Source organism: Heteronotia binoei, chromosome 12, assembly GCF_032191835.1.
Source record: "Heteronotia binoei isolate CCM8104 ecotype False Entrance Well chromosome 12, APGP_CSIRO_Hbin_v1, whole genome shotgun sequence".
NCBI classification, from domain to species: domain Eukaryota; kingdom Metazoa; phylum Chordata; class Lepidosauria; order Squamata; family Gekkonidae; genus Heteronotia; species Heteronotia binoei.
The window spans coordinates 17,345,124-17,373,023 of record NC_083234.1 but is presented as its reverse complement, the minus strand read 5'-3'; the positions used below and the strand labels follow the sequence as shown (position 1 = coordinate 17,373,023).

Genomic DNA, 27,900 nt, shown 5'->3' with positions numbered 1-27,900 from the left:
ACTTTCACACTCACTAAATAATGCACTTTCAATCCACCTTCAATACATTTTGCAATTAGATTTTACTGTGTGAAATGGGAAAATCCACTTGCAAAATGGTCACTGACGTGGATTGAAACTGCATTATTCAGCATGTCTGAAAGTCTCTGTGGGTTTCTCCCGTAGAGACAATACCCTCATACTCCCACACATGTGATGCCAGACAATCTGGCCATTTGTGATTGGAAAAGTACTCTTTAGATTAGGCTTCTTTCTCTTTTTTTGACTGCAACCTTTTTTTGCAATATGTTTCTTGGAAGATTTATTTACTGCACTCAGTATTACACTTCAATGACTGGTAAAACTCTGCTATATTAACCAAAATATCCCAATACTCAATCCAAAGAATGTGAAATTTTAAAGGCAAACAGAATTTGCCCTTGTAAACAGCTTCTGCTGTGTCTCTGTTAATTTCAGGGCATTGTCTATTTAGGTGTGAAATTTCAGCCTTAAAGAAAATGGAGTGTATCTATTATATTTCCATCCTGCTCTTCCTTCAAGCATGGTTCACTCCTACCTCTTTTAGATTTATAGCAGCACTAAATTATGCTATGGAAGAGTATCTGACTTCAGATTTACTTTGTAAACTATGCGGCTGTGAAGGGATTTGAACCCAGCTCTCCCCGGTCCTTGCCCAACACTCTGACGGCTTACCACTGTTATTTATGGTACAACCTCATTTGGAATTCTGTGTACAGTTCTGATCACCACACCTTGAAAAAGGACATTGCAGAGCTGGAAAAAGCACAGAGGAGGGCAACCAAGATTAGTGGGGGGGGGGGGGGTTGGATTGCAGCACCTTCTCTATGAGGAAAGGCTGAAGAGTCTGGGATTTTCAGCTTAGAGGAGAGACTGCTAAGGGGGCAGAGCCATGACTGAGTTTTATAAAATTATGCATGGGATGGAAAGAACTGACAAAAAAAATTCTCCCTTTCCCAAAATACTAGAACTCAAAGGCAACTAAAGAAGCCGATGGGCAGTAGGTTCAGGACAGGCAACAGGAAATACTACTTCATAAAGAGAATTATTAAAATGTGGAACTAACTGCCAGAGGATGTAGTGATGGCCACAGGAATAAACAGCTTTAAAAGGGGATTAGATAGATTCATGAGGGGAAGGTCTACCAGTGGCCACTAGCCATAGTGACTGAGGGAAACCTAATGCTTTGAATCCCAGAGTCAGGAGGCAACATCAGGGAAAGGCCTCAGCCTCTATGCACTGTTGTTGGCCATCCAGAAAAATCGGTTGGCCACTGTGTAAGACAGGATGCTGGACTAGATGGACCACTGGTCTGATCCAGCAGGGCTTTTCTTATGTTCTTACATCTATATCAGGAATCCCCAAACCTTTTGAGCTTGTGGGCACCTTTGGAATTCTGATATAGCGTGGTGGGCAAGCTACAAAATGGCTGCCACAGGAGGTGGAGCCTGCCACAAAATGGCTGCCATGGTGAAGATCCTTGTGCTGGGTGGGGCACAGCTGCCAAAGCAACATTTAAAAAAATCTGTACAGCTAATCAATTTTCTAATGCCAATCAGAATCCTTGCTTGACTGAAGTCCCATCTGGCCCCACCCACTTTCTAAAAATATTTGGCATGCACCAGGGATAGGGTTGCCAGGCCTGTTGGAAAATACCTGGAGATTTTGGGGGTGGCTCCAGGAGAGGGCAGGGTTTGGGGAGGGGAGGGGCCTTCATGGTACAATGTCATGAAGTCCACCCTTCAAAGCAGCCATTTTCTCCAGGGGAGTTGATCTCTGCCAGATGGCGATCAGTTGTAAAAGTGGGAGATCTCCGGGCTGTACCTGGAAGCTGACAACCCTAACCAGGGAAGGTGTCAGTGGACACCACAGCACGCACAGACACCACAGTGTGACATTGGGGGCCCCTGGCACTATTTCAGCGCAATGACCTAGCTTTCTTCTGTAAACATATATATTATCAGGCACGTACTGTTCCTATTATTTTCTATAAATACTTTTTTCCTATTTAGAGGTGGTTCACAGCCTGGACTTTTTTGGTTGTTGTTTCTGTGCCAGGACAAAATTCAGGAATGCTGATAGCAGGTCTTGGGTCTGCTACTGAGATCCTGGTTTTGGAGACATGAAAGTGTTTGCTTTGCAACCTCTTTGCTCAGAATGACAGTTCTTATGGGTGAATTTTGCATTGCAGCTGTCTGTAATCTTAAAATCAGGGCCATAAAGAACAGAGAGGCAGGATTTCCCCTTGAAATAGTCCAGAGCTGTGGTCTTTGGGGTTCTGTTCTTCAACTCCTTGCTTTGGTGAGGCATCAAAGGCTGCGATTTCTTTCTAGATTGTCTCTGCTCTCCATTTAAGGAAGCTTCCATCAGCATTCCCTGGAATGTGTTTCGGAATGCAGGATGAAGGCATCTACAGAGCCCACTCAGAAGTGTCTAGCATTCGCTCATGGCTTTAGGGTGACTAGAGGGAGATCCATTAACTGGGCAGCTGAAGCCCAGAGGCAAACAGTGCATTAATTGATTGTTCAAACGTGTTTTCCTCACGTTTTTAATGTGTCTAAAAAGAATACATGATAGTAGGGAGATGAGGAAATTTGAACGTTTAAAATTTTAATTAGCGTTTTTGGGTATTCCATTGCTCGGCATCCTGCTTTCTTCACCAGCACATTGTTTCAAGATGGGAGAGCTGTGTCAGTCTGTCTGTAGCAGCAGAAAAGAGTAAGACTCCAAGAGCACCTTAAAAATTGTGGCAGGAGAGGAGCTTTCATGAGTCACTGCTCACTTCAGATACAGTACTTAGTACACCATTTAGCCCGGGGGTGGGGTTTCAAGAAAGGCAAGAGACGATTTGCCATTGCTTGCCTCTGCATAGTAATCCCAGAGTTCCTTGGTGGTCTCCCACCCAAATACTAACCAGAACCAAACCTTCCTAGCTTCTGTGATCTGATGAGATTAGGCTAATCTGGACTATCTAGGTCAAAATTCAATGCCTGTAGAAGAGTATTAACTCTGTTTAGGATGTCACTACAAGAAACCTTTTTGGAAATAAATTATACACCTGCTGGAGTCAAGAAACAGATGTACAAAGCCAGAACAATACTTAGAGAAAGCTTACTAGAAAACAGGCTCAAAAGAGACAGTAACAGAACGCTATTAGTGGTCACATACAGCTCTCAACTCAAAACAGTTCAGCACATCATCAATAATTTACAATCTCTATTTAATAATTATAGTTCTCTTTCACAAACACCAGGGGGGGCAAACTTTTTCTTGCTTATGGACAGCCCTCCCCCCCATTTTAAACAACCCCTCACCCACAATAATAGAACATCTAACTTGAACATGGCCACTGGTACTAGAGTTTGCAATAAACCCAATGCCAGCTTTGTTGCCCAGACAACACAATCACTAGAACTAACGACAACAACTACATCGTCTCAGGCTTATTCACTTGTACATCTTGTAACATTATATATGCCAATAAATGCCAACAATGCCCTTCCCTTCTCCACATAGGGCAAACAGCTCAAACCCTGTACCAACGGATACATAGACACAAATCTGACATGAAGAATCACAATACTGAGAAACCTGTAGGAGAACACTTCAACTCTTCAGGACGTTAAGTGGGTGACCTCAAAGTAGCTTTATTGCAAAGGAACTTCAGGAATAGAATGGAAAGGGAAATCGCTGAGTTGCAAGTTATTACAACACTTGGAACACCTCCCCCAGGACTTGGTTTCTTATCTCACAACATATGCTAATCTCATTCAGTCCTTACATCTATATTCTCACCAAGAAGGGCCGTATATCCAGGGCTTTTTTCCTGCAGGAGCCCACAGGACTGGAGCTCCAGCTGGGTTGACCAAGGCTGCAGCTGGCCTGACCCACCATGGCCTAAAGTGCAAATAAGCTCCTGCTGGGCTTTTTCTACAAAAAAAAAGTGCACCGCATCTATGATGAACCTGCCTCTTCCCTACTCCCGGGCAGGTTTTCCCACCAAAACTTTAATTCCCCTCAGTGACTGAGTTGCCCTTGGGTAGCATATATGCTTTTTTGTCTAAATAACCTAAACTGCTCCGCCTTGGCACCAGTCATTGTTTAGGCTTTTGACTCAGCACAGGGATTTGAAGGAAAATACAAAAGCTGCCTTGTCTTATTAAACCCCTCTGAAGTGGCACTTGAGGCAGAGTTACTTTCAAAATAGAATAAAGATTTTATTTAACAGGCTGGGAATAGATGTAGAAATGCTGAGGTAAAAATTCATTATACAGGCTTGAGAACTTAGAATATCTAAGAGTGGTTGTAGCTTAGTATATTATACTAAAAAACACAGCTTCTTAATAGTTTACTGGAGAATAGCTCTTTCTTAGTTTCTAGATTTCTCCCTTTGAAATCTAGTTTCTCCCTTAAGAAATTACAGCCTTCTACTCATTCCTGAGGTGTCTACAGTTTATTCCCTCTATTATTGACCCTGGGTTCTCCTCAGAGCACAACCCCTTTTACAGACAGGAATTGTTCTTTTCCCTAAGAAACAATAACTACTTGGCTCCAATGGGAGTTTTCAGCCTATCTGCCCAGTCACACTTGCCAAATCTGCCTTCAGGTACTTTTGTATGTGTGCAGCAGTTTGTAGCTTTCTAGACCTAGAATCTCAATTCTCCCTCCGAGTAGTTATTTTATTTATTTATTTTGAGTTGTTCACATACTTTTAGGTCATACTTTCTCTGTAGAAGAATCTTTCTGACTAACCCTGTCAAAGCACTGATTCCTGCTATAGACAAAAACCTAAAGAAGTCTCTCTGACGACTGGCAAGTAAATTATTTTCCCTCCAAAACAGCTGATGTTATACTTTCTCTTTCAGCTGATATTGGCCAATCAGAAAATGTGTAGAGCAGCCTATCAAATAAGCTCTCCACTCCAGGGAAGATTAACTCCTAATCTTCCAGCTTCTCTGAAACCAGCAGCATTTTGAAACCTGCTTTTCTGTGCTATCTGTCACAACATGCTCATTATTTTAATTGTATTTTTAATTGTACCTCTTTTTTCGAATAGTAGATTGGAATGGTGATTGTAATGCAATGAATAGTAGAATGCAATGTAATTTGGAAAGGTGGATTGGAATGTATTTCTCTGGCGTGGTGACGGAGGGCACATAACACTGCACAACTCGGTCACCCCACCTTAAAAAAAAGGATGCTGTTAGTTGTCTCCATGCTTGAGAGGAGATGAATGGAGCATAACAACAGGGTCTCAGTTAATCACCATCAGCATTCCACAATTAAGAAGGGTATATTTGCACATCAATCTCCAATGTTGATGTATTTATTTGCTTCACTATGTCCCCCACCCCCACCCCCCCCCGAATTAAATCTAGTGGTGACCATATAAATTAAGTTTGTTATTCCTGTTTGGCCCTTGCATCTGTAAACATCTTAATTATGTTGTGTGCTAATTTGCTGTTCACTCTCTACCTATATGCATGGACTGGTAACTTCCACTTCAAGGTAACTGAAGATCATGCACATGAAAGCTCAATCCTTGAATAAAACTTTGTTGGTCTTAAACTCAATTGTCCCAACCCTCTGCCTACGCTTTTGTGTCTAGCGCCCCTCTTGGCTTCAGCATCTTCTGCCACCTGGACAATGGTTCCACGCAATTTAGGCGCATGTATTTATTTATTTATTTACTGCACTACCCCCAAACGGCCACTTTCCCCGGGGGCTGTTCTGTACCAATCCGAGCGCCTCCCCGCGAAGAGCCGCCTCCCTGCCTCCCGTTCCAAGAGGCCGCGCGGCTGTGGATGCGGTTGCCGTGACAACGGAGCCCCAGCATCTCCCGTCTCCAAGCGACCGTTGCCTGGGCAGCCAGCGCTGCTCCGGCGGCATCTCTGCTTCGCTCCCTCCCCGCCCGGCCTCCCTCTCCGCCCGCCCAGCCTTGGGAGCCGGCCAGATGGGGAATGCGCAAGCTCCGGCCCGGCCAGCCCCGCGCCTCACTTGCAGCTCCATCATGGCGCTCAGGCGGCGGCTGCTGCGGCTGCTTCTTGTCCTCCTGCCGCTGCTCCGTGAGTCTTGCCCGCCTGGGGAGGGGAGAAACCCGCGGGGGGGGGGGGCGAGCCGCGGCCGGTGCTTGGGTAGAGGGCGAGGGGGCGGAGGAAGGGAGTGCTAAGGAGATTTGGAGGCGGGGGAAGCAGTTATTCTTGCCTAGCTTCGGCAGCGCACTACCCCCCCCCCCCCCCGCCTCCCATGCTTTCAGAAGCCACAAGTTGAAAGATTATGGGGCTGGACTTGGGGGCCTTTTGTATCCCTTCCCAACCGTTGGTAGGGAATCCCTAGGACAAAGAGATTATTGTCCTGAATTCCTGGAGTTTGGATAGTTTTATTTGGGAGGTTGCAGCAGTGTGTATTCTAGTCTCTTCCCAGGGAGGACCAGTAAAGGTTTAAATGGGGAAAGTTCATCCTGCTTGAAAACATTGTGATGGGTGTGGGTGTGGGTGTGTTTTTTGGGGGGAGGGAGTTTCTGCCTACCCTTGCATTTGGGGACACAATGAATCCTGAGAGGACATTCCAGGGATGAGGGGCTGGCAATGTGGGTTATGTGGGGATCACTTTTGATCACTTTGGGAATGCCGCCCTGAGTCCGCTTGCGGAGAGGGCGGGATATAAATGTAAAGTAATAAATAAATAAATAAATAAAATGGAGAACGGAGAGATCAGATCAACAAAGAGTCTGGTAAAGATTCCAGAAGAGGAGCTGTGTTCTGTTGCAGCTGAAACTGAGGGGAGTGTTGTGACGCTAACAGGTTTTTATTCTAGCAGAAGCTTTGGAGGACTGGAGTGGAGTTAAATTCTAGAACTTATCCAAACATTATATACCAACACATGTCATCCTGGCTTAAGCAGAGACTTGGCCTTTCTTCATCACCGTTATAACAGGTCTACTGGACCCACTTTTTAGAAATGTTAGTTCTTAGGATGTTTTGTCAGTAAACCTTGTCACCAGCATCTGTTCATTTTTCACTTAAACTTCTGACTTCATCTCCCTGACTTGACTTCATTACCTTGCTTATCTTGCTTGTAACTGCTAACCACGTTCTAGTAGTTAATGCTTGAAAGACCCACACTCAGCTTCTCTTCTCAACCCTCCCCCCACAACTGTCCCTTTGTAATTTTTCCTTTAACTAGAATCTCTAGTTTGATTGTTTGAACTAGTTTGAACGTTTTAAAGCAACAGTCGGAAAGGACTGCTGCTTGCAAAGGGGACCTTTGCTTTCCTAGTTTGATTTCCTTCAATATACAGTATTTGGTCAAATGCAAGGCCAGGGTTCTTCCCAGATATGTCATAAAAAAGAGTGGGCTGTCTAGACAAGTTACAGTCACTTTGAATAAAAATAGGTCAAGACAGGGTCTGTCTGTGGCAATAGAAAAGAGCAAGAGTCCAGTAGCACCTTAAAGGCTTACAAAATTTGTGGCAGGATATGAGTGGGGAACATTTTAACCCAGGACATTCAGTTGCTGACCTAAGAGTAACAGTTCTCTTACAGAGGAATTTCAAAGAGCAATTAGAGGGAGAGACTGCTGCATTGCAACTGATAATGAAGCTCAAGACAATGCATCCTCCTGGGTAGAATTGAGACCTAGGTTTCCTGTCTCATTACCAGTGCTGATTTCTCCACACCTGCTGCCTCTCACACCCTCTATTGTCATTCATCAGCTGTTGTCTTTTGGCATCTGAAATCACCAGTACTTTCCACTTACAACAGATGGACTCACTTTCTAGCTCTATCTGAAAAAGTGAGCAGTAATTAATGAAAGCTCCTACCCTGTCATAAATTTTGTTAGGCTTTAAGGTGGCTCCTGGACTCTTACTCTTTTCTAGTCTAACAACAACAAGAAGAAGAACAATAATATTTTTTTAAGGTTTATAACAGTTTAAGAGGGTGCATTTTACATTCAGAGTCATATTTTTTCTTTTGAGTTAATATGGCATATGAGGAAATGAGATGTGACTTTGGAAAATTTATATGGAAATAAATGCTATCCATCTGTAGAGTGACTGGATTTTTGCAGTATTTTATGCTCCATGTAGCTTTTTGTTGCATTTTATACTTCATCTGTCTTGTGCCACTCCCTTGTCTGTCATAAGGCTCTCTGGCTGCTGTGAGGGCAATCCCTCTGGAAATTTTCATTACCAATTTAAATGTATTTCAGCAACTAGAACTCATGCACTTCCCACTCAGAGTTTCTACCTTTTAAAAATCTTGTTGGTCTTTAAGGTGCTACTGGACTCGAATCTAGCTCTTCTTCCGCAGACCAACACAGCTTCCCTCCCAAAACTATCCTGCGTGATAGAGCGGTTGAAAGAAAGGGGTATAGGCTTTTGCCATGAAAGTGTGCAGCAATAATGTTTTGTTAGTTTCTTATACTCTTGTTTATCATTTCCTTTCAAAGTGTTTCTCCCTCCCCGCCCCCCCCCTCGGGGTCAAAGAGAAAGTCTCTCTAAAAATGGTTGCAGTTTCTCTTTCTGTAATTTGGGGACCTGGACCCTTGTTGTAGGATTGGCGGGTGGGGTGGCAGAAGCTGGGAGATTTTTTCTGCTGCACAGTTAGAAGAAAAAAGAGATTGTAAAGCACCAGTACAGGAAAGTTAATATCTCTCTAAAACTGGAAAAGGGGAAAGTTACCCTCTGTCCCATCTGCATGTAATTTGGGAGACAGGGATATGTACATGTGGTTGAATTATGAGCTACATATCTCTCTATCTCCTCTCTATCATCTCTCTCTCTATCTATCACCACCCATCCATCTTCCTATCACCTATCTTTCTATCACCTATCACCTACCTACCCACCTTCCTTCCTACCTACTCACCTACCTACCTTCCTGCCTACCTACCCGCCTTCCTACCTTCCTGCCTACCTACCCGCCTTCCTACCTTCTTTCCTACCTTCCTTCCTACCTTTCTATCCCCCTCCCTCCCTCAGTGGTATGTTTCTTTTCTCCAGTACCTTTGGAGATGAAGCCTCCCTTCAAGTAATAAGGCATTTTAGCTACTCGCTCCCATCTCCCAGTATTTCAGGGCACCTCCCCCACTTTTCCAGGAATGTGGGGCTTGGCTGAGGAGGCAGAGTTGATACTGGATCTTATTCTTTTGGCTGCACAAGCGCCCTTTGTTCCTGGAGCCCCACGCAAATGTTTTCAGCTTTAATTGCAAAAACATTTGTTAATTCCATTCACGAATGGGGTGGGATTTGTCTGGCTATTAATAAAGGGGGGGAGAGGAAGGGGAGAATGAGAGAATGGCATCCATTCTTTGGGGTGTATATACATGTGTGTGCGTGCAAGTTTCTTGCTCCCATTACATTATCATTCCAGGGGCAGACAGAACTTGGAGGGTCGTTTGGTCTGCTTTGCATGTGGAGAATCCTTTGGGTGTGTTCCCAAGCAAATTATCCTCATATTGTTCAGTGATATCCAGCAAAGTATATGTGTACGCAATCATCATTGCTGACAATCTCACATGCATCTCATCCTATTTGCTACACAGAGATAGAAAATCTCCCCCCTTGAAATAGCCCCGGAGAGCTTTTGAGGTCGGTTTTCCTTATTGTTTTAAAATTTCTGATGCTCCCCATTCCATTGAGCTGAGGTGAGCATGGTCAGTTCTGAGAACACATCTGGATTTTTTGTATGTGCGCAAGACTGCCTTAACAGAGATTTAAAAAAAAATTGTCAGGGCTTTAATTGACAGTGCAATCCTAAATAGAATTAACCCTTCTCAGACTATTGTCTTCAGTGGATTTAAGAAGAGACTAAGAGACTGCTTAGGATGGCGCTGCCAATCTGTTATAAAACTCTAGGAGAAATAAAAAGGTCATTGATAGCTTCTTGCTGTTTGTCTTTTAAGACCGTCAATATGTATACCGCTTTGTAAAATGAGAGAAAAGAAAAAAAATAAGGTTTCTGCTCTGAGATGTGTACATTTCCTTTAGGGCAGAGGGACAGTCTTGTAGGGGTGAGGAAAGGAGTTCGCTGGGACTTGGAATCCAAAGGAGAGTGAAAGATCAGGTCAAGAGGCCAGGGGTGAAAAGGTGCTCAAGAAAGTGTAGCTCTTTGCCCACAGGTGTATGTGGGGGAGTTCCCCCTTAGAAATGCCATAGAGTGATTGCAAGGGAAGAATGGAAGCAAGTGTATCGCTATGTGTTTCCATGTTGTTTCTGTTTCAGGATAGGGATTATGAAGTGGAGCTCTTCATAGAACGAATGGGTTTTGCAGATGGGTTTGCTGGAAGTGAGAGAGGTGCCAGTCACACAGCTGGCCAGGTTCTTCCCTGCTCTCCTATGAATCAAACCGTTTGCCCCATAATAAATTATATTTCTATCGCATCTGAGCATGCAAAATGTTTGATAGTTTTTAATCCTCTTTATAAGTCCCAGGGTTAGGGTTGCCGACTCCAGGTTGGGAAACTCCTGTAAATTTTGGGGGCGAAGTATAGGGTTTGGGGAGGTGAGGGACCTTAATGGGGTATGATGCCATAGCAGCTATTTTCTCCAGGGCAAGGATGGCCACATAGAATAATGTGAGATGTTTGAGAGCCACAAGACAGAAATGTCAGGTGGAGGAAGGGAGGGAGGAAGGGAGGAAGGAAGGAAGGAAGGAAGGAAGGAAGGAAGGAAGGAAGGAAGGAAGGAAGGAAGGAAGGAAGGAAGGAAAATAGATGGTGGAGGGAGGAGTGGAAAGAAAGCAATTTTAAATGCATTCTCCAAGCTGTTGGCTGGCTTGGCTTGGAGAAGGGATTTAAAGAGACAAATGCCTTCTCCAAGCTGGCCGATGAGGTGGTGAGGACTTCAAGAGCAACACAATATGTGTGAAAGAGCCACATGTGGGCCCCAAGCCGCAGTTTGGCCACCTCTGCTCCAGGGGAACTGGTGTCTGTAGTCTGGAGGTCAGTTGTGATTCCCAGAGATCGTCAGGCCCCACCTGGAAGTTGGCAACCCTGTCCAGGGAGTTGAGTTAGGCTGAAACCATGCAGTCCACTTAAGGCCTTCCTGTTAGCTTTGGAGACGAGCAGCAACTTATATGTGGCTTTCTCCTGTGCCCAAATTTAGCAATCCATCCCTTGCACCGCATTTTTCAAATTGTGCATGCCCCCCTCCTCAAGAAAACTCGTTCTGGGATTGACCCACGAAGGATTTGTGCTAAGATAGCTGGGGGTCATGGAATTCTCTGAGTCACAAATAGGTTTTGTGTCTACAATGGCCTTTTTGTACCGTTATATCTAAACACACACCCTGCTCCATTTTTTTTCTCAAGATACAACACCCAGCTGTCTTTGGAACCAAGCAAGTGCTCTGAGCCAGCTGTCTGGACTTGAGGCAGTTTTTTGTGAGCCCCCCCCCCCCCCCCCCCGTTTAAATTGGCAAGGTTTTTTTTTTTTAAATGTGAAGAATGCAATTATGGTTGCCAACTCTCAGCTGGGAAAATCCTGGAGATTTGGGAATGTAGCTGGGGAGGTGAGGAACCTCAGTGGGCTATAATGCCATAGAGTCCACCCTCTAGAGAAGCCGTTTTGTCCAGGGGATTTATATCTCTGTGGTCTGGAGATTAGTTGTAATTTGGGGCTATCTTCAGACCGTCCCCTGGCAAGACCCTTGGAAGGGATCCTTGGAAGCATTAGATGGCTCTCTGTGTTCTTGCCATGCCCTGATCAATATTTTTGGAAAAGCTAGACGAAGCTGAAGTGAAATGAGGAATCAAAGTAGTGCCTCATCGCTTTGAAGAATTCCATGCTTACTGCGCATCTTGGAGGATTTTACTGGCCTTACTGAAATCTGACTTGCCAATACAGCTTATAGGAAACTGATTTGGAGCCTTGTGGACATAATTAGCACGAGTTTACCATTTGAATGAATGTAAAATTTATGAGTCCAATTTGTGCCATTTCTGTCACTTGTACTCCTTGAAGTATGAACATATGAAGCTGCCTTATACTGAATCAGACCCTGAGTCCATCAAAGTCAGTATTGTCTGCTCAGACTCGCAACATCTCTCCAGGGTCTCAAGCTGAGGTTTTTCATGCCTATTTGCCGGGACCATTTTTTTAAAATTGGAGATGCCGGGGATTGAACCTGGGACCTTCTGCTTACCAAGCAGATGCTCTGCCACTGTCCCTCCCCTAAATGGTGGAATTTATCACTGATATTTATAATTCCTTCATTGTGCTTTATATATATTGAGGCTGGATATTCACGGAAACCTTTGGGTTTTTCTCCAATCTACTCACCTGGGTATTGGCAACAATAAATACTGTGCTAGGATCCCCCTCCCCCCCCACACACTGTTGTGGGCTAACATACAAACACACAAAATACAAGTGATCTCTGTGGAGCGGGAAGTGTGATCTTTGAGCAGTGAGTTCAGTAACACACTTAGGCCAGGTTTGGCGTTTCCCATCAAGCAGCAATAACTGGTACAATCCTCAAACCCCAATGGAAGCATCCCTCTGGGTCCTCTCACACATCTGCTTTAAAGCTGCTGGCAAAGAACGTGATTTTAGCGAGTTGTTTCTCACACTTTAAGTTTCCCTCAATGGATGCGTTGTTGAAAAGCATGTGGGTTTACGGAAGGTTGTGTGCTTGGCCTCACACCCCTGCACATATGTTCTAGTGAAATGACCTGTTATTGAACTTGGATCCTTGCCTTTCCTGACCTGTATTTTCCCATCACCCAGGAAGAATGTTGTATATTTTGGATCCAAAGATCATTTTTATACCTCCCCGGCGACCCCTTGGTGTGTGTGGGATTTCAGCCATGAATGAGTATCCAAAAGATCACATTTGTGGCTTAGTAAAGTGTAGAGCTGTTTTGGGTCCTTGCTCCAAGTGGTTCGTGCAAGGAGCCCCTCTCTTTTTTTGCCAGTTTGCCTCTTTCCTGGGTGAGAAATTCTAAAAAAGGGGCAATTCTTTGGACTGTTCTTGACCAGACTTGATGTGAATTTTTCCTAGAAAGGTGACTAGCTGGGGTGACTAAAGGGAGTGTCCTCCATCTTATTTAATTATAAGATGGAGCCAGTCTGGTGTAGTGGTTAAGTGCGCAGACTCTTATCTGGGAGAACCGGGTTTGATTTCCCACTCCTCCACTTGCGCCTGCTGGAATGGCCTTGGGTCAGCCATAGCTCTGGTAGGAGTTGTCCCTGAAAGGGCAGCTGCTGTAAGAGCTCTCTTAGCCCCACCGCAGGGTGTCTGTTGTGCGGGTGGTGGGGGGGGAGGAGGTAAAGGAGATTGTGACTGCTCTGAGATTCAAAGTATAGGGCAGGATATAAATCCAATATCATCATTCATTATCATCTACCGAGGTGGCAGATCTCTGAATAATGCAGTGGGGCAGGCCTCGGCCTCTAGGCCCCATTTGTTTGGCCCTCCTGGGCAACTGGGTGACTGCTATTCGAGACGCAATGCTGGACTTAGGTGAACCACTGGGCTGATCCAGCAGAGCTCTTCTTATATTTTATTTGGTTTTCATGTGTTTTCTCTTCAGTGAAGACCTCCTCCATTTACTTGCCTGTCTCAGAATCCATGCAAAGGATTCTGGCACCTGTTCTACGCAGGCCCATACGAAGACTGCTTCCTGATCTAAATCATGCATAAACTTGTAATTTCTCATTGTGGTTGTGGTAGGGGGGAACCATCTGAAAATAAGGAGGCCAGCCTCCAGGTAGGACCTGGGGATCCCCCAGCATTGCAGCTGTTCTCCAGACTAGAGATAATTTCCCCTGGAGAAAATGGCTGCTTTGGCATTATACCCTGCCCTCCACAAACTGTGCGCTCCGCATGCTCCACCCCCAAACCTCCAGGAATTTTCCAAACTGGATCTGGCAACCCTAACCCCACCCCCTACCAGTGGCCAGGGGGGACTTGCAACCCTATCTGAAAATGGGTATATTCCTCCCCGCCCCAACGTACCTATTTACTTTTGTGAACGCACGTGCGTGTGTGTGTGTGTACTTGATTGGATAAATGGCAGAAGTAAACACAGAGAGATACATGTCCTGTGTGGCAACAACCCCAGTCCAAACTGTTTTTTAGACAACCAGTCATAAATTACCTGTGTACATTGATCCTGATAGCAACCCCCCCCCGCATTCTTCCAGGTTGCAGAAAAAGGTTGGTGATCATTATATTTAATTTCTTTCCTGCCTTTCTCCTCCTGGAGACCTGAAGCGGCTTACATTGTCCTCCTTTCCATTTTATCCTCACAACAACCCTGTGAGGTAGGTGAGGCTAGGCTTCCCAATCCCCAGGTCCCAGCAGGGGATCCCCTGGTTTTACAGGCTTCCCCCCTCCCCCTGCCAGCTGGCTGGCGGGGGAAGCTCCACCCCCATAGCTATTATGCACCTCCAGGAACGATTCCCATAGGGAATGATGGGGAACGATTCCCATAGGGAATGACGCGGGTGTCAGGGGCTCTGGGGGGGCTGTCTTTTGAGGTAGAGGCGCCAAATTTTCAGTATAGCATCTAGTGCCTCTCCCCAAAATACCTCCCAAGTTTCAAAAAGATTGGACCAGGGGGTCCAATTCTATGAGCCCCAAAAGCAGGTGCCCCTACCCTTCATTATTTTCTATGGAAGGAAGGCATTTAAAAGGTGTGCTGTCCCTTTAAATGTGATGGCCAGAACTCCCTTGGAGTTCAATTATGCTTGTCACACCCTTGCTCCTGGCTCCGCCCCCAGTGTCTCCTGGCCCCACCCCCAAAGTCTCCTGGCTCCACCCCCAAAGTCCCCAGATATTTCTTGAATTGGACTTGGCAACCCTAGGTGAGGCTGAGAGTGTGTGGCTGGCCCAAGGTTATCCAGCAAAAGCTTTCATAACAGCAGGGGATTTGAACCCAGGTCTCCCAGGTTTTAGTCCAGTGTTCTAACCACTACATCATGCTGGCTTTCTTTTAATGTTGTGTGGAGCAAGTTGTGCTCTGTTATTGATCTGTTGGCTGGGTCCAGGAAGCCTTTGCTTAAGTTTCCAAGGCTTATTTGGAACGTGGCTGGAAACCTGCGGGCTGAGAGCAATGGAGTGATCTTTCTCCTCGCTCCTGCCACTTAGCAAATTGAATCTGTTTCTTTGGCATTCTTTGTTTGTGTGTTGTGCCTGTGTGTTGAGGCAGAATGAGATGCTGTTGTAAATTTAGAACTAATGTTTCACGGCCGATTGCACCAAACCCCGTGGATCCGAGGAATGTCTCTGAACTTTTTCTGAAGCCAAAGCAAACTGGGGGAGGGGGGAGAGAGAGAGGGAGGCGGAGGCCGAGTATACGGTTCCCACAGGACGATAAATGCTGATTCGGAACTCTCTGCATTGTACTTTCAACTTGTGTCTCTGATGCAAAACACTTCCATTTGTTGTAACACACAGTTCAGGGTAAAAGAAATCTTTTTTCTTCCTTGTACGCTAAAAATTTAATATTGTCAAGAGACCTGTTTTGAAATTGTTGCCCCGTAAAAGCAGATGAGGCAAAACAAACAAAATTAATTAAAAAGGTTCCATTCTCCATCTGTCTCTTCTAACAGGAAGTATGGAAGGTAGGTTCCTGTTTTTAATTCTCCAATGGTTCCTTTGTTTAATGGATGCGGGGCAGAAGGATTTCTGGGAAGGAATGATTCACGCCCCCTTCACGGAAAGAAAGTGCCCGTCCCCCTTTGCACAAGTTATGCCCAGACCCAGGGCCAGCCCTGCCACTAGGCAAACTAGGTGATTGCCTAGGGCGCTGGCCTTCTGGGTGCACCAAATTGGGTGCCCCCATGAGACTTGGTGACCTTATCATTGCGGGGAGAGGTGGTGCTAGAAGTTAGCCTTGCCTAGGATGCTAAACAGTCTAGGGCCGGCCCTGACCAGACCTCTTGGTGTAGAGGGAAACTTCTCTCACCATGTTGCGTCATATCAATTAGATGTGACTTGAATTGTATGGACTGAATGATGATGCACAACTTAACTGGGGCCACCAGTTGGCTAGAAGATGATGATGATATTGGATTTATATCTGAATCTCTGAATCTCAAAGTCTCAGTGGCTCACGATCTCCTTTATCTTCCTCCCCCACAACAGACACCCTGTGAGGTAGATGAAGATATTGGATTTATATCCCGCCCTCCACTCCGAAGAGTCTCAGAGCGGCTCACCATCTCCTTTACCTTCCTCCCCCGCAACAGACACCCTGTGAGGTAGATGAAGATATTGGATTTATATCCCGCCCTCCACTCTGAAGAGTGTCAGAGCAGCTCACAATCTCCTTTACCTTCCTCCCCCACAACAGACACCCTGCGAGGTAGATGAAGATATTGGATTTATATCCCGCCCTCCACTCCGAAGAGTCTCAGAGCGGCTCACAATCTCCTTTACCTTCCTCCCCCACAACAGACACCCTGTGAGGTGGGTGGGGCTGGAGAGGGCTCTCTCAGCAGCTGCCCTTTCAAGGACAACCTCTGCCAGAGCTATGGCTGACCCAAGACCATTCCAGCAGCTGCAAATGGAGGAGTGGGGAATCAAACCTGGTTCTCCCAAATAAGAGTCTGCACACTTAACCACTACACCAAACTGAGAGTGGATCCTATCCCGGCCCTTGCCGCTTCACTGTGCAAAGCTAATTAATTTGTTAATGAAAACCTTCATGCCCCACCTTTCATTTGGTTCAAGTTTGAAGACTTCCTCCACTCTGAGTGGCTCTTCCCTTGCTAGGATTGCCAACTCTGGGTTGGAAAATTCCTGGAGATTTGGGTAAGAAGCCTGGAGACAGCAAAGTTAGAAAAGGGAGGGACTTCAGGAGGGCTTAATGCCCTGGAGGTTGCCTCTCCTGCCCCAGGAGACCTGAAAGTTTTCAAGAGGATTTCCCCACTTTCATCTAGACCAAACAGGTTCTGCAGGATTTTGTGCTGTTTCAGAAACCTGCCAAACCTATTTAAGACCAAAGAACCATACAACCCCACCCCAAAAAACTACCTGTAGGCGATGTTCCCTCTAAGGTGCAGAGTCTTGTGAGCAAAAATTCTACTTTGTGAGCTACTGGCCATTAAAGTTGTGAGCTACTGAATAAATTAATGTGCTCTGGGGTCATCCTTCCTGAGCTAGGGCAAAAATGTGTGAGCTGAAAGCTAAAATTCTGTGAGCTAGCTCACGCGAACTCAGCTGAGAAGGAACACTGCCTGTAGGATGTGTTACTCATTTTCTCAGTTGATAGAAACAAATCTGAATTAAGCCCACAAAAATGTGCATATAAAAAAACATAATCATGAAGAACAAAGTCCTTTTTAGATGAGATACAGCCTATCAAAAGAAAGTGACATAGAATAAATTTATTGTATCATAAGCTTTTATGAGTGAGAACCCACATGAGGTGAGGTCCCCCTCCTTCAAGAAACCAACAAGGCCTCTCTCAAGATAAGAGTTGAATAGTTCCATCCTAAGCTGAGGAAAGGAAAGGTCCCCTGTGCAAGCGCCAGTCATTTCTGACTCTGGGGTGACGTTGCTTTCACAACATTTTCACGGCAGACTTTTTACGGGGTGGTTTGCCATTGCCTTCCCCAGTCACCTACACTTTCTCCGCAGCAAGCTGGATACTCATTTTACTGACCTCGGAAGAATGGAAGGCTGAGTCAACCTTGGACTGGCTACCTGAATCCAGCTTCTGCTGGAATTGAACTCAGGTCGTGAGCAGAGAGTTCAGACCAAAGTACAGCTGCTTTACCACTCTGCGCCGCGGGGTCTCTTGTCCTAAGCAGAACAGCTAGGCAAAAGTCAAAGCTCTCTTCATCAGATACGATTAGGAATGGTGTTCTATGAGTCTTTCTGTCTCAGTTGGAAGGTGGTGGGAGGGGTTTTGTAAAGAATGCTTATAAAAGATGCAAAACTACCATGCATGCTGATTAGAGCAGAGGGAAAATGCAACTATCCTAAGCAGAACGGTTTGTTAAGAAAGGAAATGTCAGTCTGTACTTGTGCAAGTTTCTTTGTAAGGTTGATGGAGAGTTCTGTTTAGGGTTGCCAATCCCCAGGTGGGGGCAGGGGATCCCCCGGTTTGAAGGCCTCCCCCCGCTTCAGGGTCGTCAGAAAGCGGGGGGAGGGGAGGGAAATGTCTGCTGGGAACTCTGTTATTCCCTATGGAGATTTATTCCCATAGAAAATCATGGAGAATTGATCCGCGGGTATCTGGGGCTCTGGGGGGGGGGGCTATCTTTTTGGGTAGAGGCACCAAATTTTCTGTATAGCATCTAGTGCCTCTCCCCAAAATACCCCCCAAGTTTCAAAAAGTTTGGACCAGGGGGTCCAATTCTATGAGCCCCAAAAGAAGGTGCCCCTATCCTTCATTATTTCCTATGGAAGGAAGGAATTGAAAAGGTGTGCCATCCCTTTAAATGTGATGGCCAGAACTCCCTTTGGAGTTCAATTATGCTCGTCACAGCCTTGATCTTGGCTCCACCCCCAAAGTCGCCTGGCTCCACCCCCAAAGTCTCCTGGCTCCACCCCCAAAGTCCCCAGATATTTCTTGAATTGGACTTGGCAACCCTAGTTCTATTCCATGCGGCTTAATGTGGTGCCTTCCATGAAGATAGATCCAGGTGACTAATACAGCTGCCCACCTGGATCTATCCTAAGCAGAATTACCCCTTTCTTATCCAGCTGACTTCTTTTTTAGGTGTATTGTGTGTGTTTGTGTTTTAAGTTAATTGAAGCCCATTGACTTCAATTAACTTAGAAGGTTATAACTTTGTATAGGATTGTACCCTTGAATGCTTACCTTTGACTGGATGGCACTGAGTTTATAGTACTGGCAGGGCTTATTTATTTTTTTAGGTTATTTATAGCCTGCATTTCTCATTGAGAATGCAGATTACAGAGTAAAGCAAGAACGGGGAAAAGTAACACAGCATTACGATATCCAGTGAACGATGCAATTGGACAATGAGTACAAAAAGGCAAAGACAGGGTGCTCCAGCGATGAGAACAGCAAATTGCATAAAGAAAGGTATTGTGTGAGCAATGCAGAATTTGGAGTTACAAGGTATAAGGCAATGCAGTCGAAAACGGGGGAGATAGCTACAGTAATTGCAGTTGACTGCTGACCTGTTCCCATACGAAGGTGTCCTTCTGGACTGTTCCATCTTAATATATTTCTGTTTCCACAGTAAGAATGCCCTCTTGAACATTTTTCTTTTTGCCCATTTTGTAGACTGTTAGAATGAGGGCTCTTCCTCGGGCAGAGGCCATTCATAAGGTTGGAACCAGCACAGAGAACCTGCATGAACTTCCAGTTAAATTTCAGTCCAGTCATACCATAGAGACCCATAAGAGTTTCAGGGTATAAGAGCAAAGCTCCCTTTGTCTGTTGAAGGGACCTTTGACTGTCAAAAGCTTACAGCCAGTTTGGTGTGGTGGTTAAGTGCACAGGCTCTTATTTGAGAGAATCAGGTTTGATTCCCCACTCCTCCTCTTGCAGCTGCTGGAATGGCCTTGGGTTGGCCAGAACCCTTGCAGAGTTGTCCTTGAAAGGGCAGCTTCTGGTAGAGCTCTCTCAGCCTGACCTACCTCACAGGGTGTCTGTTGTGGGGTGGGGGGAAGGGTAAAGGAGATTGTGACCGCTCTGAGATTCAGAGTATAGGGTGGGATATAAATCCATTGTCAGCATTATCTTCTTCTTCTTCTTCATACTGAAACTCTTGTGGAGGATGGGGGGGGGGTAGGGTAGGGGGCTCCATTCTTATTTGGGAATGGAGCTTGGGAAGGACAGGGACCTCAGTGGGGTACAGTGCCATAGAGTCTACCATCCAAAATATCAATTTTCTCCAGGGGGACTGATCTCTGTCGTCTGAATTGTAATTAAAGGGCTCTCCAGATCCCACCTGGAGGTTGGCACCACTAGGTGCTACTTGAGAGCCTGCTTGGTGTAGTGGTCTGGGAGAACCAGGTCTGATTCCCCACTCATCCACATGCACCTGCTGATGTGACCGTGGGTCAGTCACAAGTTCCCTCAAGGCTGTTCCTCTCAAGAGCAGTTCCTGTCAAGAGCGCTCTCAGCCCCATCTACCTCACACAGGGTGTCTGTTGTGGGGAGGGGAAGGGAAAGCTGCTCTGAGATTTCTTCAGGTAGTGAAGGGCAGGGTATAAACCCAATCTCTCCTCCACTGCAGCTACCCTCTGAAAAGATGAACTTCCCATTGCTGATCTTACTCATTTTCAGGGAGGAACCTTCAGAAGGCTTTGCTCAGATGAACAAGGTTGTCATTGTGGAGCATAGCAGGATAGGCGGTCCCACGGTGTGCATCCCAGGCTATGATGATCAGTACCTTGAACTGAACTTGGTAACCGACTGCAGGATGGAAGCCAGTGTGCTGTAGTGGTTAGGCATGTGGACTCTTATCTAGGAGAACCGGTTTTGATTCCCCACTCCTTCACATGCAACAGCTGGAGTGACCTTGGGTCAGTCATAACTCTGGCAGAACTGTTCTCTAGGAGTTCTCTCAGCACCACCTACCTCACATCATCCATCCCCCCGCCCCCGTAATGTGAGAAAGGATTAAGTTGTGCTGGTTTCCAAGCGGCTATTGAGGCTGCTCAGTTCTTGGCTCCCAAAATGTTGGGGAAAGCTGAGAACAACTTCCAGGAAATAAAACAGGGGTCCTTAAATGTGTTTTCAATGGGAGAACATCTGCTAAAGCTCTGTTGTCTCCATTACTATCATCAGTACACCTGGCTTTTTGTAGAGATACAAGTTCTGGAGCCCTTTGGGAGGAAGGGGAGGGGGGAGGAAGAGCATGCTTTTCCAGACTCTCTCAATCACACAGAAGAGCTACTAAGCCAAGCCTCTCTTCCTTCTATTGGTTGAGGCTCCTTCCCCTCCTGGGCCCCTGGGGAAAGGAAGGAAAGAGCCAGAGCTTCCTTTGCCCAATTCCCTTAATCCTATGGGAGAAATGCCAAGAAAGCATCTCTAAGACCAATGACGGCTAATGTCTTAATTGTGTTTTAAGTTTTTTTTAAAACCTACTCTTAAATAGGTACACATATGGCCCTACCCAACAAGGTCTTATTTTTGTCAGATTCGGCCCTCATAACAAATGAGTTTGACATCCTTGCTGTAACCATTATGCCCCACTAGTAGAGTCTTATTCTTAATTGTGTGTATTTGTTCTTCAGTTGCAATTTGCATGCAACTGCCTGATACTGAGTCCTTGGGTCCTCAGGGTCAGTATTGCCTACTCAGACTGGCAGCTGCTCTTCAGGGTCTCTGGCATTGGATCTTTTACACCACTTACTGCTTGCTCCTTTTAAACTGGAGATGTTGAGGATCGAACCTGGGACCCTCTGCACTCAAAGCAGAGGCTCTTCCGCTGAGCCACAGGCCCACAGCCCCTCCGCAGCAAAATGGGAAGTGGGATGAAGGGAGGTGTGCAAGAATTAGGGTTCACCATCTCTAACTACACCGTGTTTTTTTCCTTATGCCTCCTTTTCAATGACATGGAAAAAAATCATTATAATTATAGGCTATAAATAGATGTTAATGATATTATATTTTTAGAAGTCTTTGTAATCGGGCGCTTTTCATGTTGAAAGCAAAGGACTGATACCATTAGGGGGATAGGTGGTTTCTGTTTGTTCTTGACTAAATCTCTGCAGCTTGGTTTGCAAACAGTCTGACCGCTGGTGAGTCCTCCAAGATCTGATGTCTTGATGTTGGAAAAAATAAAAAGACAGTGCGTAACCCGAAACTGTAATTAGGAAAATGAATATTTTACCTCAGATGAATATTTTACCAAGGGATGAAAAGTTGGGCTGCTATTAGAGCATGACTTTGGTTTATTGATCAATAAATAGGGTTGCCAGCTCCAGGTTTGGAAATTCCAGGAGATTTGGGAGGTAGAGTGTTGGGAGAGCATGGTTTGAGGAGGGGTGGGAACTCAGCAGGGTATAACGCCATAAAGTCTGCCTTCCAAAGCAGCCGTTTTCTTCAGAGCAACAATCTCTGTTGTCTAGAGGTCAGCTGCAATTCCAGGCAATACTCTCTCCAAGCAGTGGAGTCTTGTGAGCAACAAATTCTACGTTGTGAGCTACTGGCATTAAAGTTGTAAGTTACTGCATCAATTAGTTTGCTCTGGGGCCATTTTTCCTGAGCGAAGACAAAAATGTGTGAGCCGGAGGCTAAAAAACTGTGAGCAAACTCACACTAACTCAGCGTAGAGGGAACGCTGATTCCAGGATATCTCCAGGCCCCACCTGGAGCTTGGCAACCCTTTCAATAAATATTCACAGCAGAGCAACCCACAGAAATGCTGAGCATCTCATATGCTAGATTTGCTAAAAATTCAGATGAGCAGGTAGTCTGGACAGCTTCCTTCTGGATCACTCTGTTCCAGTCCACGAGTTATCACAGGTTGAATCTTGGGTTGGTATAATCTATTTTTGGAAGTAAATTCCAGAATGCCTGTTTATAATCCTAATTTATTCTAGCTACAGAGTAGCTAGATCAGCAAAACCGTCATATTTGACCTTGTTTCATACAAAATTCTACATTTTGGGTGATTTCCAAGTGTGTTAGATCCCTTTTGCCGAGCTGCTCTTTAGCTGAATCATTCTGCATATTTTGGGGCCAGTCCTTGACATGTCCCACTACTTTCAGCATCAGCAATAACTTGATCACTTAGGTTGCCAAACCCCAGGTGGGGCCTAGAGATCTAGCAATACAACTGTTCTCTAGGCTACAGAGATTACCCTAGTTCCCCTGGAGAAATTTGCTGCTTTGAAGGGTGAACTCTAGCAGGAGTGTCAAACTGGATAAAAGGAAGTACTTCTTCACCCAAAGGGTGATTAACATGTGGAATTCACTGCCACAGGAGGTGGCGGCAGCTACAAGTATAGCAATCTTCAAGAGGGGGTTAGATAAAAATATGGAACAGAGGTCCATCAGTGGCTATTAGCCGCAATGTGTATATATATAGGTGTGTGTGTGTGTGTGTGTGTATATATATATATATATTTTTTTTTCTTTTTCTTTTTGGCCACTGTGTGACACAGAGTGTTGGACTGGTTGGGCCATTGGCCTGATCCAACATGGCTTCTCTTATGTTCTTATGAACTCGTTTGTTATGAGGGCCAGATTTGACATAAATGAGACCTTGTGCAGCTGGCTCATGTATCATAAAATGTAATGTCAGGTAGCGGAGATGTAAACTTTATAAAGGACACAAACATAATTAAATTTTTTTTAAAAGAAATTTAAAATAAAAATGTGATTAAAACATTAGCACTCTTGCAATATTTTGTTTATTTAACAGTTTCTGCTAACTGGCACCTCTTTTTCTGAATTATTGCATCAAATGATCTGTTCTGTGCTGTAGTAATCTTGAGTATGCCATTTAGGTGTGTATCTGTAAGCTGCAAACCTACTTTTTATTTATTGACATTTATTACAGAAATATCATGCTGCATCTAGAACCCAGGGGGAAACATGAAATGGCTGGGTATTGCACGCTTTTTGTACATAAACTGCTTTATGTATGCAGTTTATGTGTGCTTGTCAAGAACATGTGAAGCCATCATGACACAGAGTGAGGGCTGTATGTTTGTCTATAAAACTGTAGTCTTCCCAGAAAAAATAACTGTAACTCCTATGAGGCAGTGCGATAATACAGAGACAGCCGTGTATAGTGGTCAGTAGGAGCCTGCTATCTAGGAAGTCTAGATTCAAAATCCCCGGTCTACAAAGGAGATGTGCTGAGTGAACTTGGTCTAGACACACGCTCTCAGCCTAATCTACCTCACTGGCTTGTTGCCATCTAAACATTGCTTTCCTACTGAGAAAGACTGGATCATGAAGGCATGAATTCAGTGAAAAAGGGGAGGCAGATCCAATTGCACCCAGGAGAGTTCTGCCATAACAAGCCCAACAACACACACACACACTATATCAAGCCCAACAAAATATACACATGCTGTAGCAAGGCACACAAAAGCTCACACTTTGAATAAAACTTGAAGGCTGGTCTTAAAGGTGCTTTGTATTTCTCCTGGGTGATTGGAGCAGCTAAAGAAAATGGAGGAAGGGGAGAAGCCTCGGCCAATGGAAGAGAAGAAAGGCTTGCCTCTGTTGCCTGTCTGATTGAGGGAGCCTGGCAAGGAAGCAAGCTGAGGAGCCTCAACCAAGGCAGAGAACAGAGGCTTCCCTATCGATCTCTCCTGTGTGACTGAGAGGGTCTGGAAAAGCAAGCTGCAAGGCAACAAAAGTAAAAATGGAGAAGCAGGAACCAGCCTGTTGTTCAAGGGATGGATAGGAACCCTGTGGGCCGGATGCAGCCCACAGGGTTCATTTTTGGTACCCCTCCTCTATGGCATTATACTCTGCTGGGCTCCCTCCTCTCTCCAAACAACTCCCTCTCTAGGCTCCATCCCCTCAAATCTCCAGGAATTTCCCAACCCAGATGTGGAACTCAGATCAGCAAGAATACTTCCTCTACAAACTCAGGTCATGATAGTTATTCCTTGGTTGGAAAAATGGCTGCAGCAGAAGTTCCTACAATGTTCTGCCATGTCAAGAAATGAAACTATCCTGCAGCCATATCAATGGGCACGATGGATCAGTTGTTGTCTTCTTATATCTGCTTCATGTTTTCTAGCCCTTCTTGTCTTTTGTGTAAAGCGACTCTTTAATCACAAGGTGATTCTTAATGGGTACCATTATAATATATTATACCATTAGACCCACCCTAAGGAACTTTCTGCAAATCTTGAGGGGCATTCAGAGTGCTTCCACGACAATGCTGGTTAATACTGGCCCTTCGGAGAGCCAGTTTGGTGTAGTGGTTAAGTGCGCGGACTCTTATCTGGGAGAACTGGGTTTGATTCTCCACTCCTCCACTTGCACCTGCTAGCATGGCCTTGGGTCAGCCATAGCTCTGGCAGAGGTTGTCCTTGAAAGGGCAGCTGCTATGAGAGCTCTCTCCAGCCCCACCCACCTCACAGGGTGTCTGTTGTGGGGGAGGAAGGTAAAGGAGATTGTGAGCCGCTCTGAGACTCTTTGGAGTGGAGGGCGGGATATAAATCCAATCTTCTTCTCATATGGCTCTGTCTTCCCACATTCAAAGCAGCCGTGGCTGTTTTTTTTTTTTTTAATCGGAGGAGACTTGGCAACCGTCTCCAAATATATGAAATTGCATCCCAGCTGTTTTTCTCTTCATCCGTTGTTTATTATACCGGCGCAGACTCAGCCTGTTGTATATTCCATAATGCTCTGTATATCCCTGCCTTGTACTTTGTGGCTCAGAACATGCCCGAAGTAGAATTTCCAGTTCAGAAGTAACATATCTTTGAATACCAGATGTTGGCAGCATCCAAGCTGGGAGGAATCATGCCTTCATACCTTGTTGCTGGGCTCTAACAGCTATTGGGCCAGCTGCAGTTGGAAAGTTGGATTAGACCAGGGGTGGCCAAACTGTAGCTTGGAGTAACACGTGGCTCTTTTGCACTTATTGTGTGGCTCTCAAAGCCCCTACCACTGCCGATCAGCTCGGAGAAGGCATTTCTGTCTTTAAATCACTTCGCCTAGCCAGCTGGCAGCTTAGAGAACACATTTAAAGTTGCTTTACCTCCGCCTCCTCCCATCTATCTGCCTGAGATCTCAGACTGCCTTATACTGAATCAGACCATCGGCCTGTCGAAGTCGGTATTAGCCACACAGACCGGCAGCAGCTCTCTGAGATCTCAGGCAGAGGCCTTTCACATGATCTCCTACCTGATCTTTTTGGCTTGAGATGGCAAGGATTGAACCTGGGACCTTCTGCATGACAAGCAGATACTCTTCCACTGAGCTACATCCTCTCCTCAGTCCAGAGGTGGTTTTGAAGGCGAGGCGAGGGCGAGGAGTTGGCCCCCTTCCTGGAACGTAGCGACCTGGCAACTGTGATCCATGCAACGGTCACCTCGAGGCTGGACTACTGTAATGCCCTCTACATGGGGCTGCCCTTGTACCGAACGCGGAAGCTGCAGCTAGTGCAGAATGCAGTGGCCAGGCTGTTAGTGGGACTACCACGGTGGGAACACGTACAGCCTAGGCTGCGGGAGCTGCACTGGCTGCCAATTGTGTACCGAGTTCGTTGTAAGGTGCTGGTTATCACCTTTAAAGCCCTATATGGCAGAGGACCTGCCTACCTCAGGGACCGCCTCTCCCCATATGTTCCCCAGAGAGCACTGAGATCTAGTTCTCAAAACCTACTACGAATCCCTGGACCAAGAGAGGCCAGATTGAAGGCAACTAGGGAGCAGGCCTTCTCCACAATGGCCCCCAAATGGTGGAACCAACTACCAGAGGAGGTGCGAGCCCTGCGAGACCTAAATGAATTTCACAGGGCTTGCAAAACCACCCTCTGTCAACTCGCATTTAAGATGGCACCCGGAGATGATGCCTAGCCATCCTATACACATTCTGAACTGTGGCACTTTAATTTATATTTGATAAATTTTAATTATTAATTAACTTAATCTGAATTGTATCTAACTATTTTAATTGTTTTAATGTATTGATGGATTTTAGTGTAATCATGGTGTAAACCATGTCATGTGAGCCGCCCTGAGCCCGCTTCAGCGGGGGAAGGCGGGATATAAGAATAAATTTATTATTATTATTATTGAATGACCTTGACCTCTGTATGTCATACTGCAATCTTTCAGTGTGAACAAGTTTTTTCTCTCTCTTTTAAGAGCACAGATGAAGCTGCCTTAAACTGAATCAGACCCTTGGTCCACAATTGTCAGCATTGTCCATTCAGACTGGCAGCAGTTCTCTTGGGTCTCAGGTGGAGGTCTTTCACATCCCCTTCAGCAGTGGTCCCCAACCTTTTTGGCACCAGGGACCGATTTTGTGGAAGGCAATTTTTCCATGAACCGGGGTGGGGGGATGGTTTCAGAATGATACAATTGTGCGCTTTATTTTGGTGTGGTGGTTAAGTGCGCGGACTCTTATCTGGGAGAACTGGGTTTGATTCCCCACTTTTCCACTTGCAGCTGCTGGAATGGCCTTGGGTCAGCCATAGCTCTGGCAAAGTTGTCCTTGAAAGGGCAGCTGCTGTAAGAGCTCTCTCAGCCCACCTACCTCACAGGGTGTCTATTGTGGGGAAAGAAGACAAAGGAGATTGTGAACTGCTCTGAGATTCAGAGTGGAGGGCAGGATATAAATCCAATGTCCTTTTCTTCTTCTTCTTCTTATTACTACATTGTAATATATAATGAAATAATTATACAACTCACAGCCCGGTTGCTAACAGGCCACAGACTGGGGGTTGGGGACTGCTGCCCTACAGCCTGCCAGGTCCTTTTAAGTGGAGATGCCGGGGATTGAACTTGGGACCTCCTGCATGTAAGGCAGAGGCTCTTCTACTGTGCCACAGCCCCTTTCGAAACCACCTTGGCCTTTGCGCTATCTCTTGGCACCGATCTGACATGAGGAGTAATTACCCCTGCTGTGACCCAGCTGTGACAGCATAATTACATTTTCCTTGCCTCTCTTTTAAAAAAAACAAAACAAAAGCCTTCATGCAACCAGAAAGGAAATCCTCCAGGCAAACAAGGTATTTTAAAGTGAACAAAACTGTTTATAGATTTCAGAGTGAGATTAGCCCTAGGAAACATTTCATCGCTGGGTTGTCAATTCTAGCAAACGAGGCGTTCAGCCTGCGGGGGCTTAAGAACACAAGGCCTCATTAAGCCATGCATGTTAACCACCGAAGGAGTGCCTGTACTTGCGTGAGGAGGACTCTCTGTTGCTCCAAGAGATAGAAGCATCAGGCGGGGAAATAAAGCAACAGGAAAAGCTACTGCTCCTTAATTCTCTATTTGGGGCTGCTGCTAACGGCCAAGGA

At 45.6% G+C, this 27,900-nt stretch overlaps 1 protein-coding gene across 1 annotated transcript in view; it reads left to right on the top strand.

The window, feature by feature from the left end:
• The first annotated feature begins 5,938 nt into the window (after positions 1-5,938).
• Positions 5,939-27,900, top strand: part of JAM3 (junctional adhesion molecule 3) — a 62,952-nt gene continuing 40,990 nt past the window's right edge. The window contains exon 1 of the mRNA XM_060251333.1: positions 5,939-6,083. Within this exon, the coding sequence (XP_060107316.1) occupies positions 5,972-6,083 (112 nt within the window). The 5' untranslated portion in view covers positions 5,939-5,971. The remainder of the gene's footprint in view (positions 6,084-27,900) is intronic.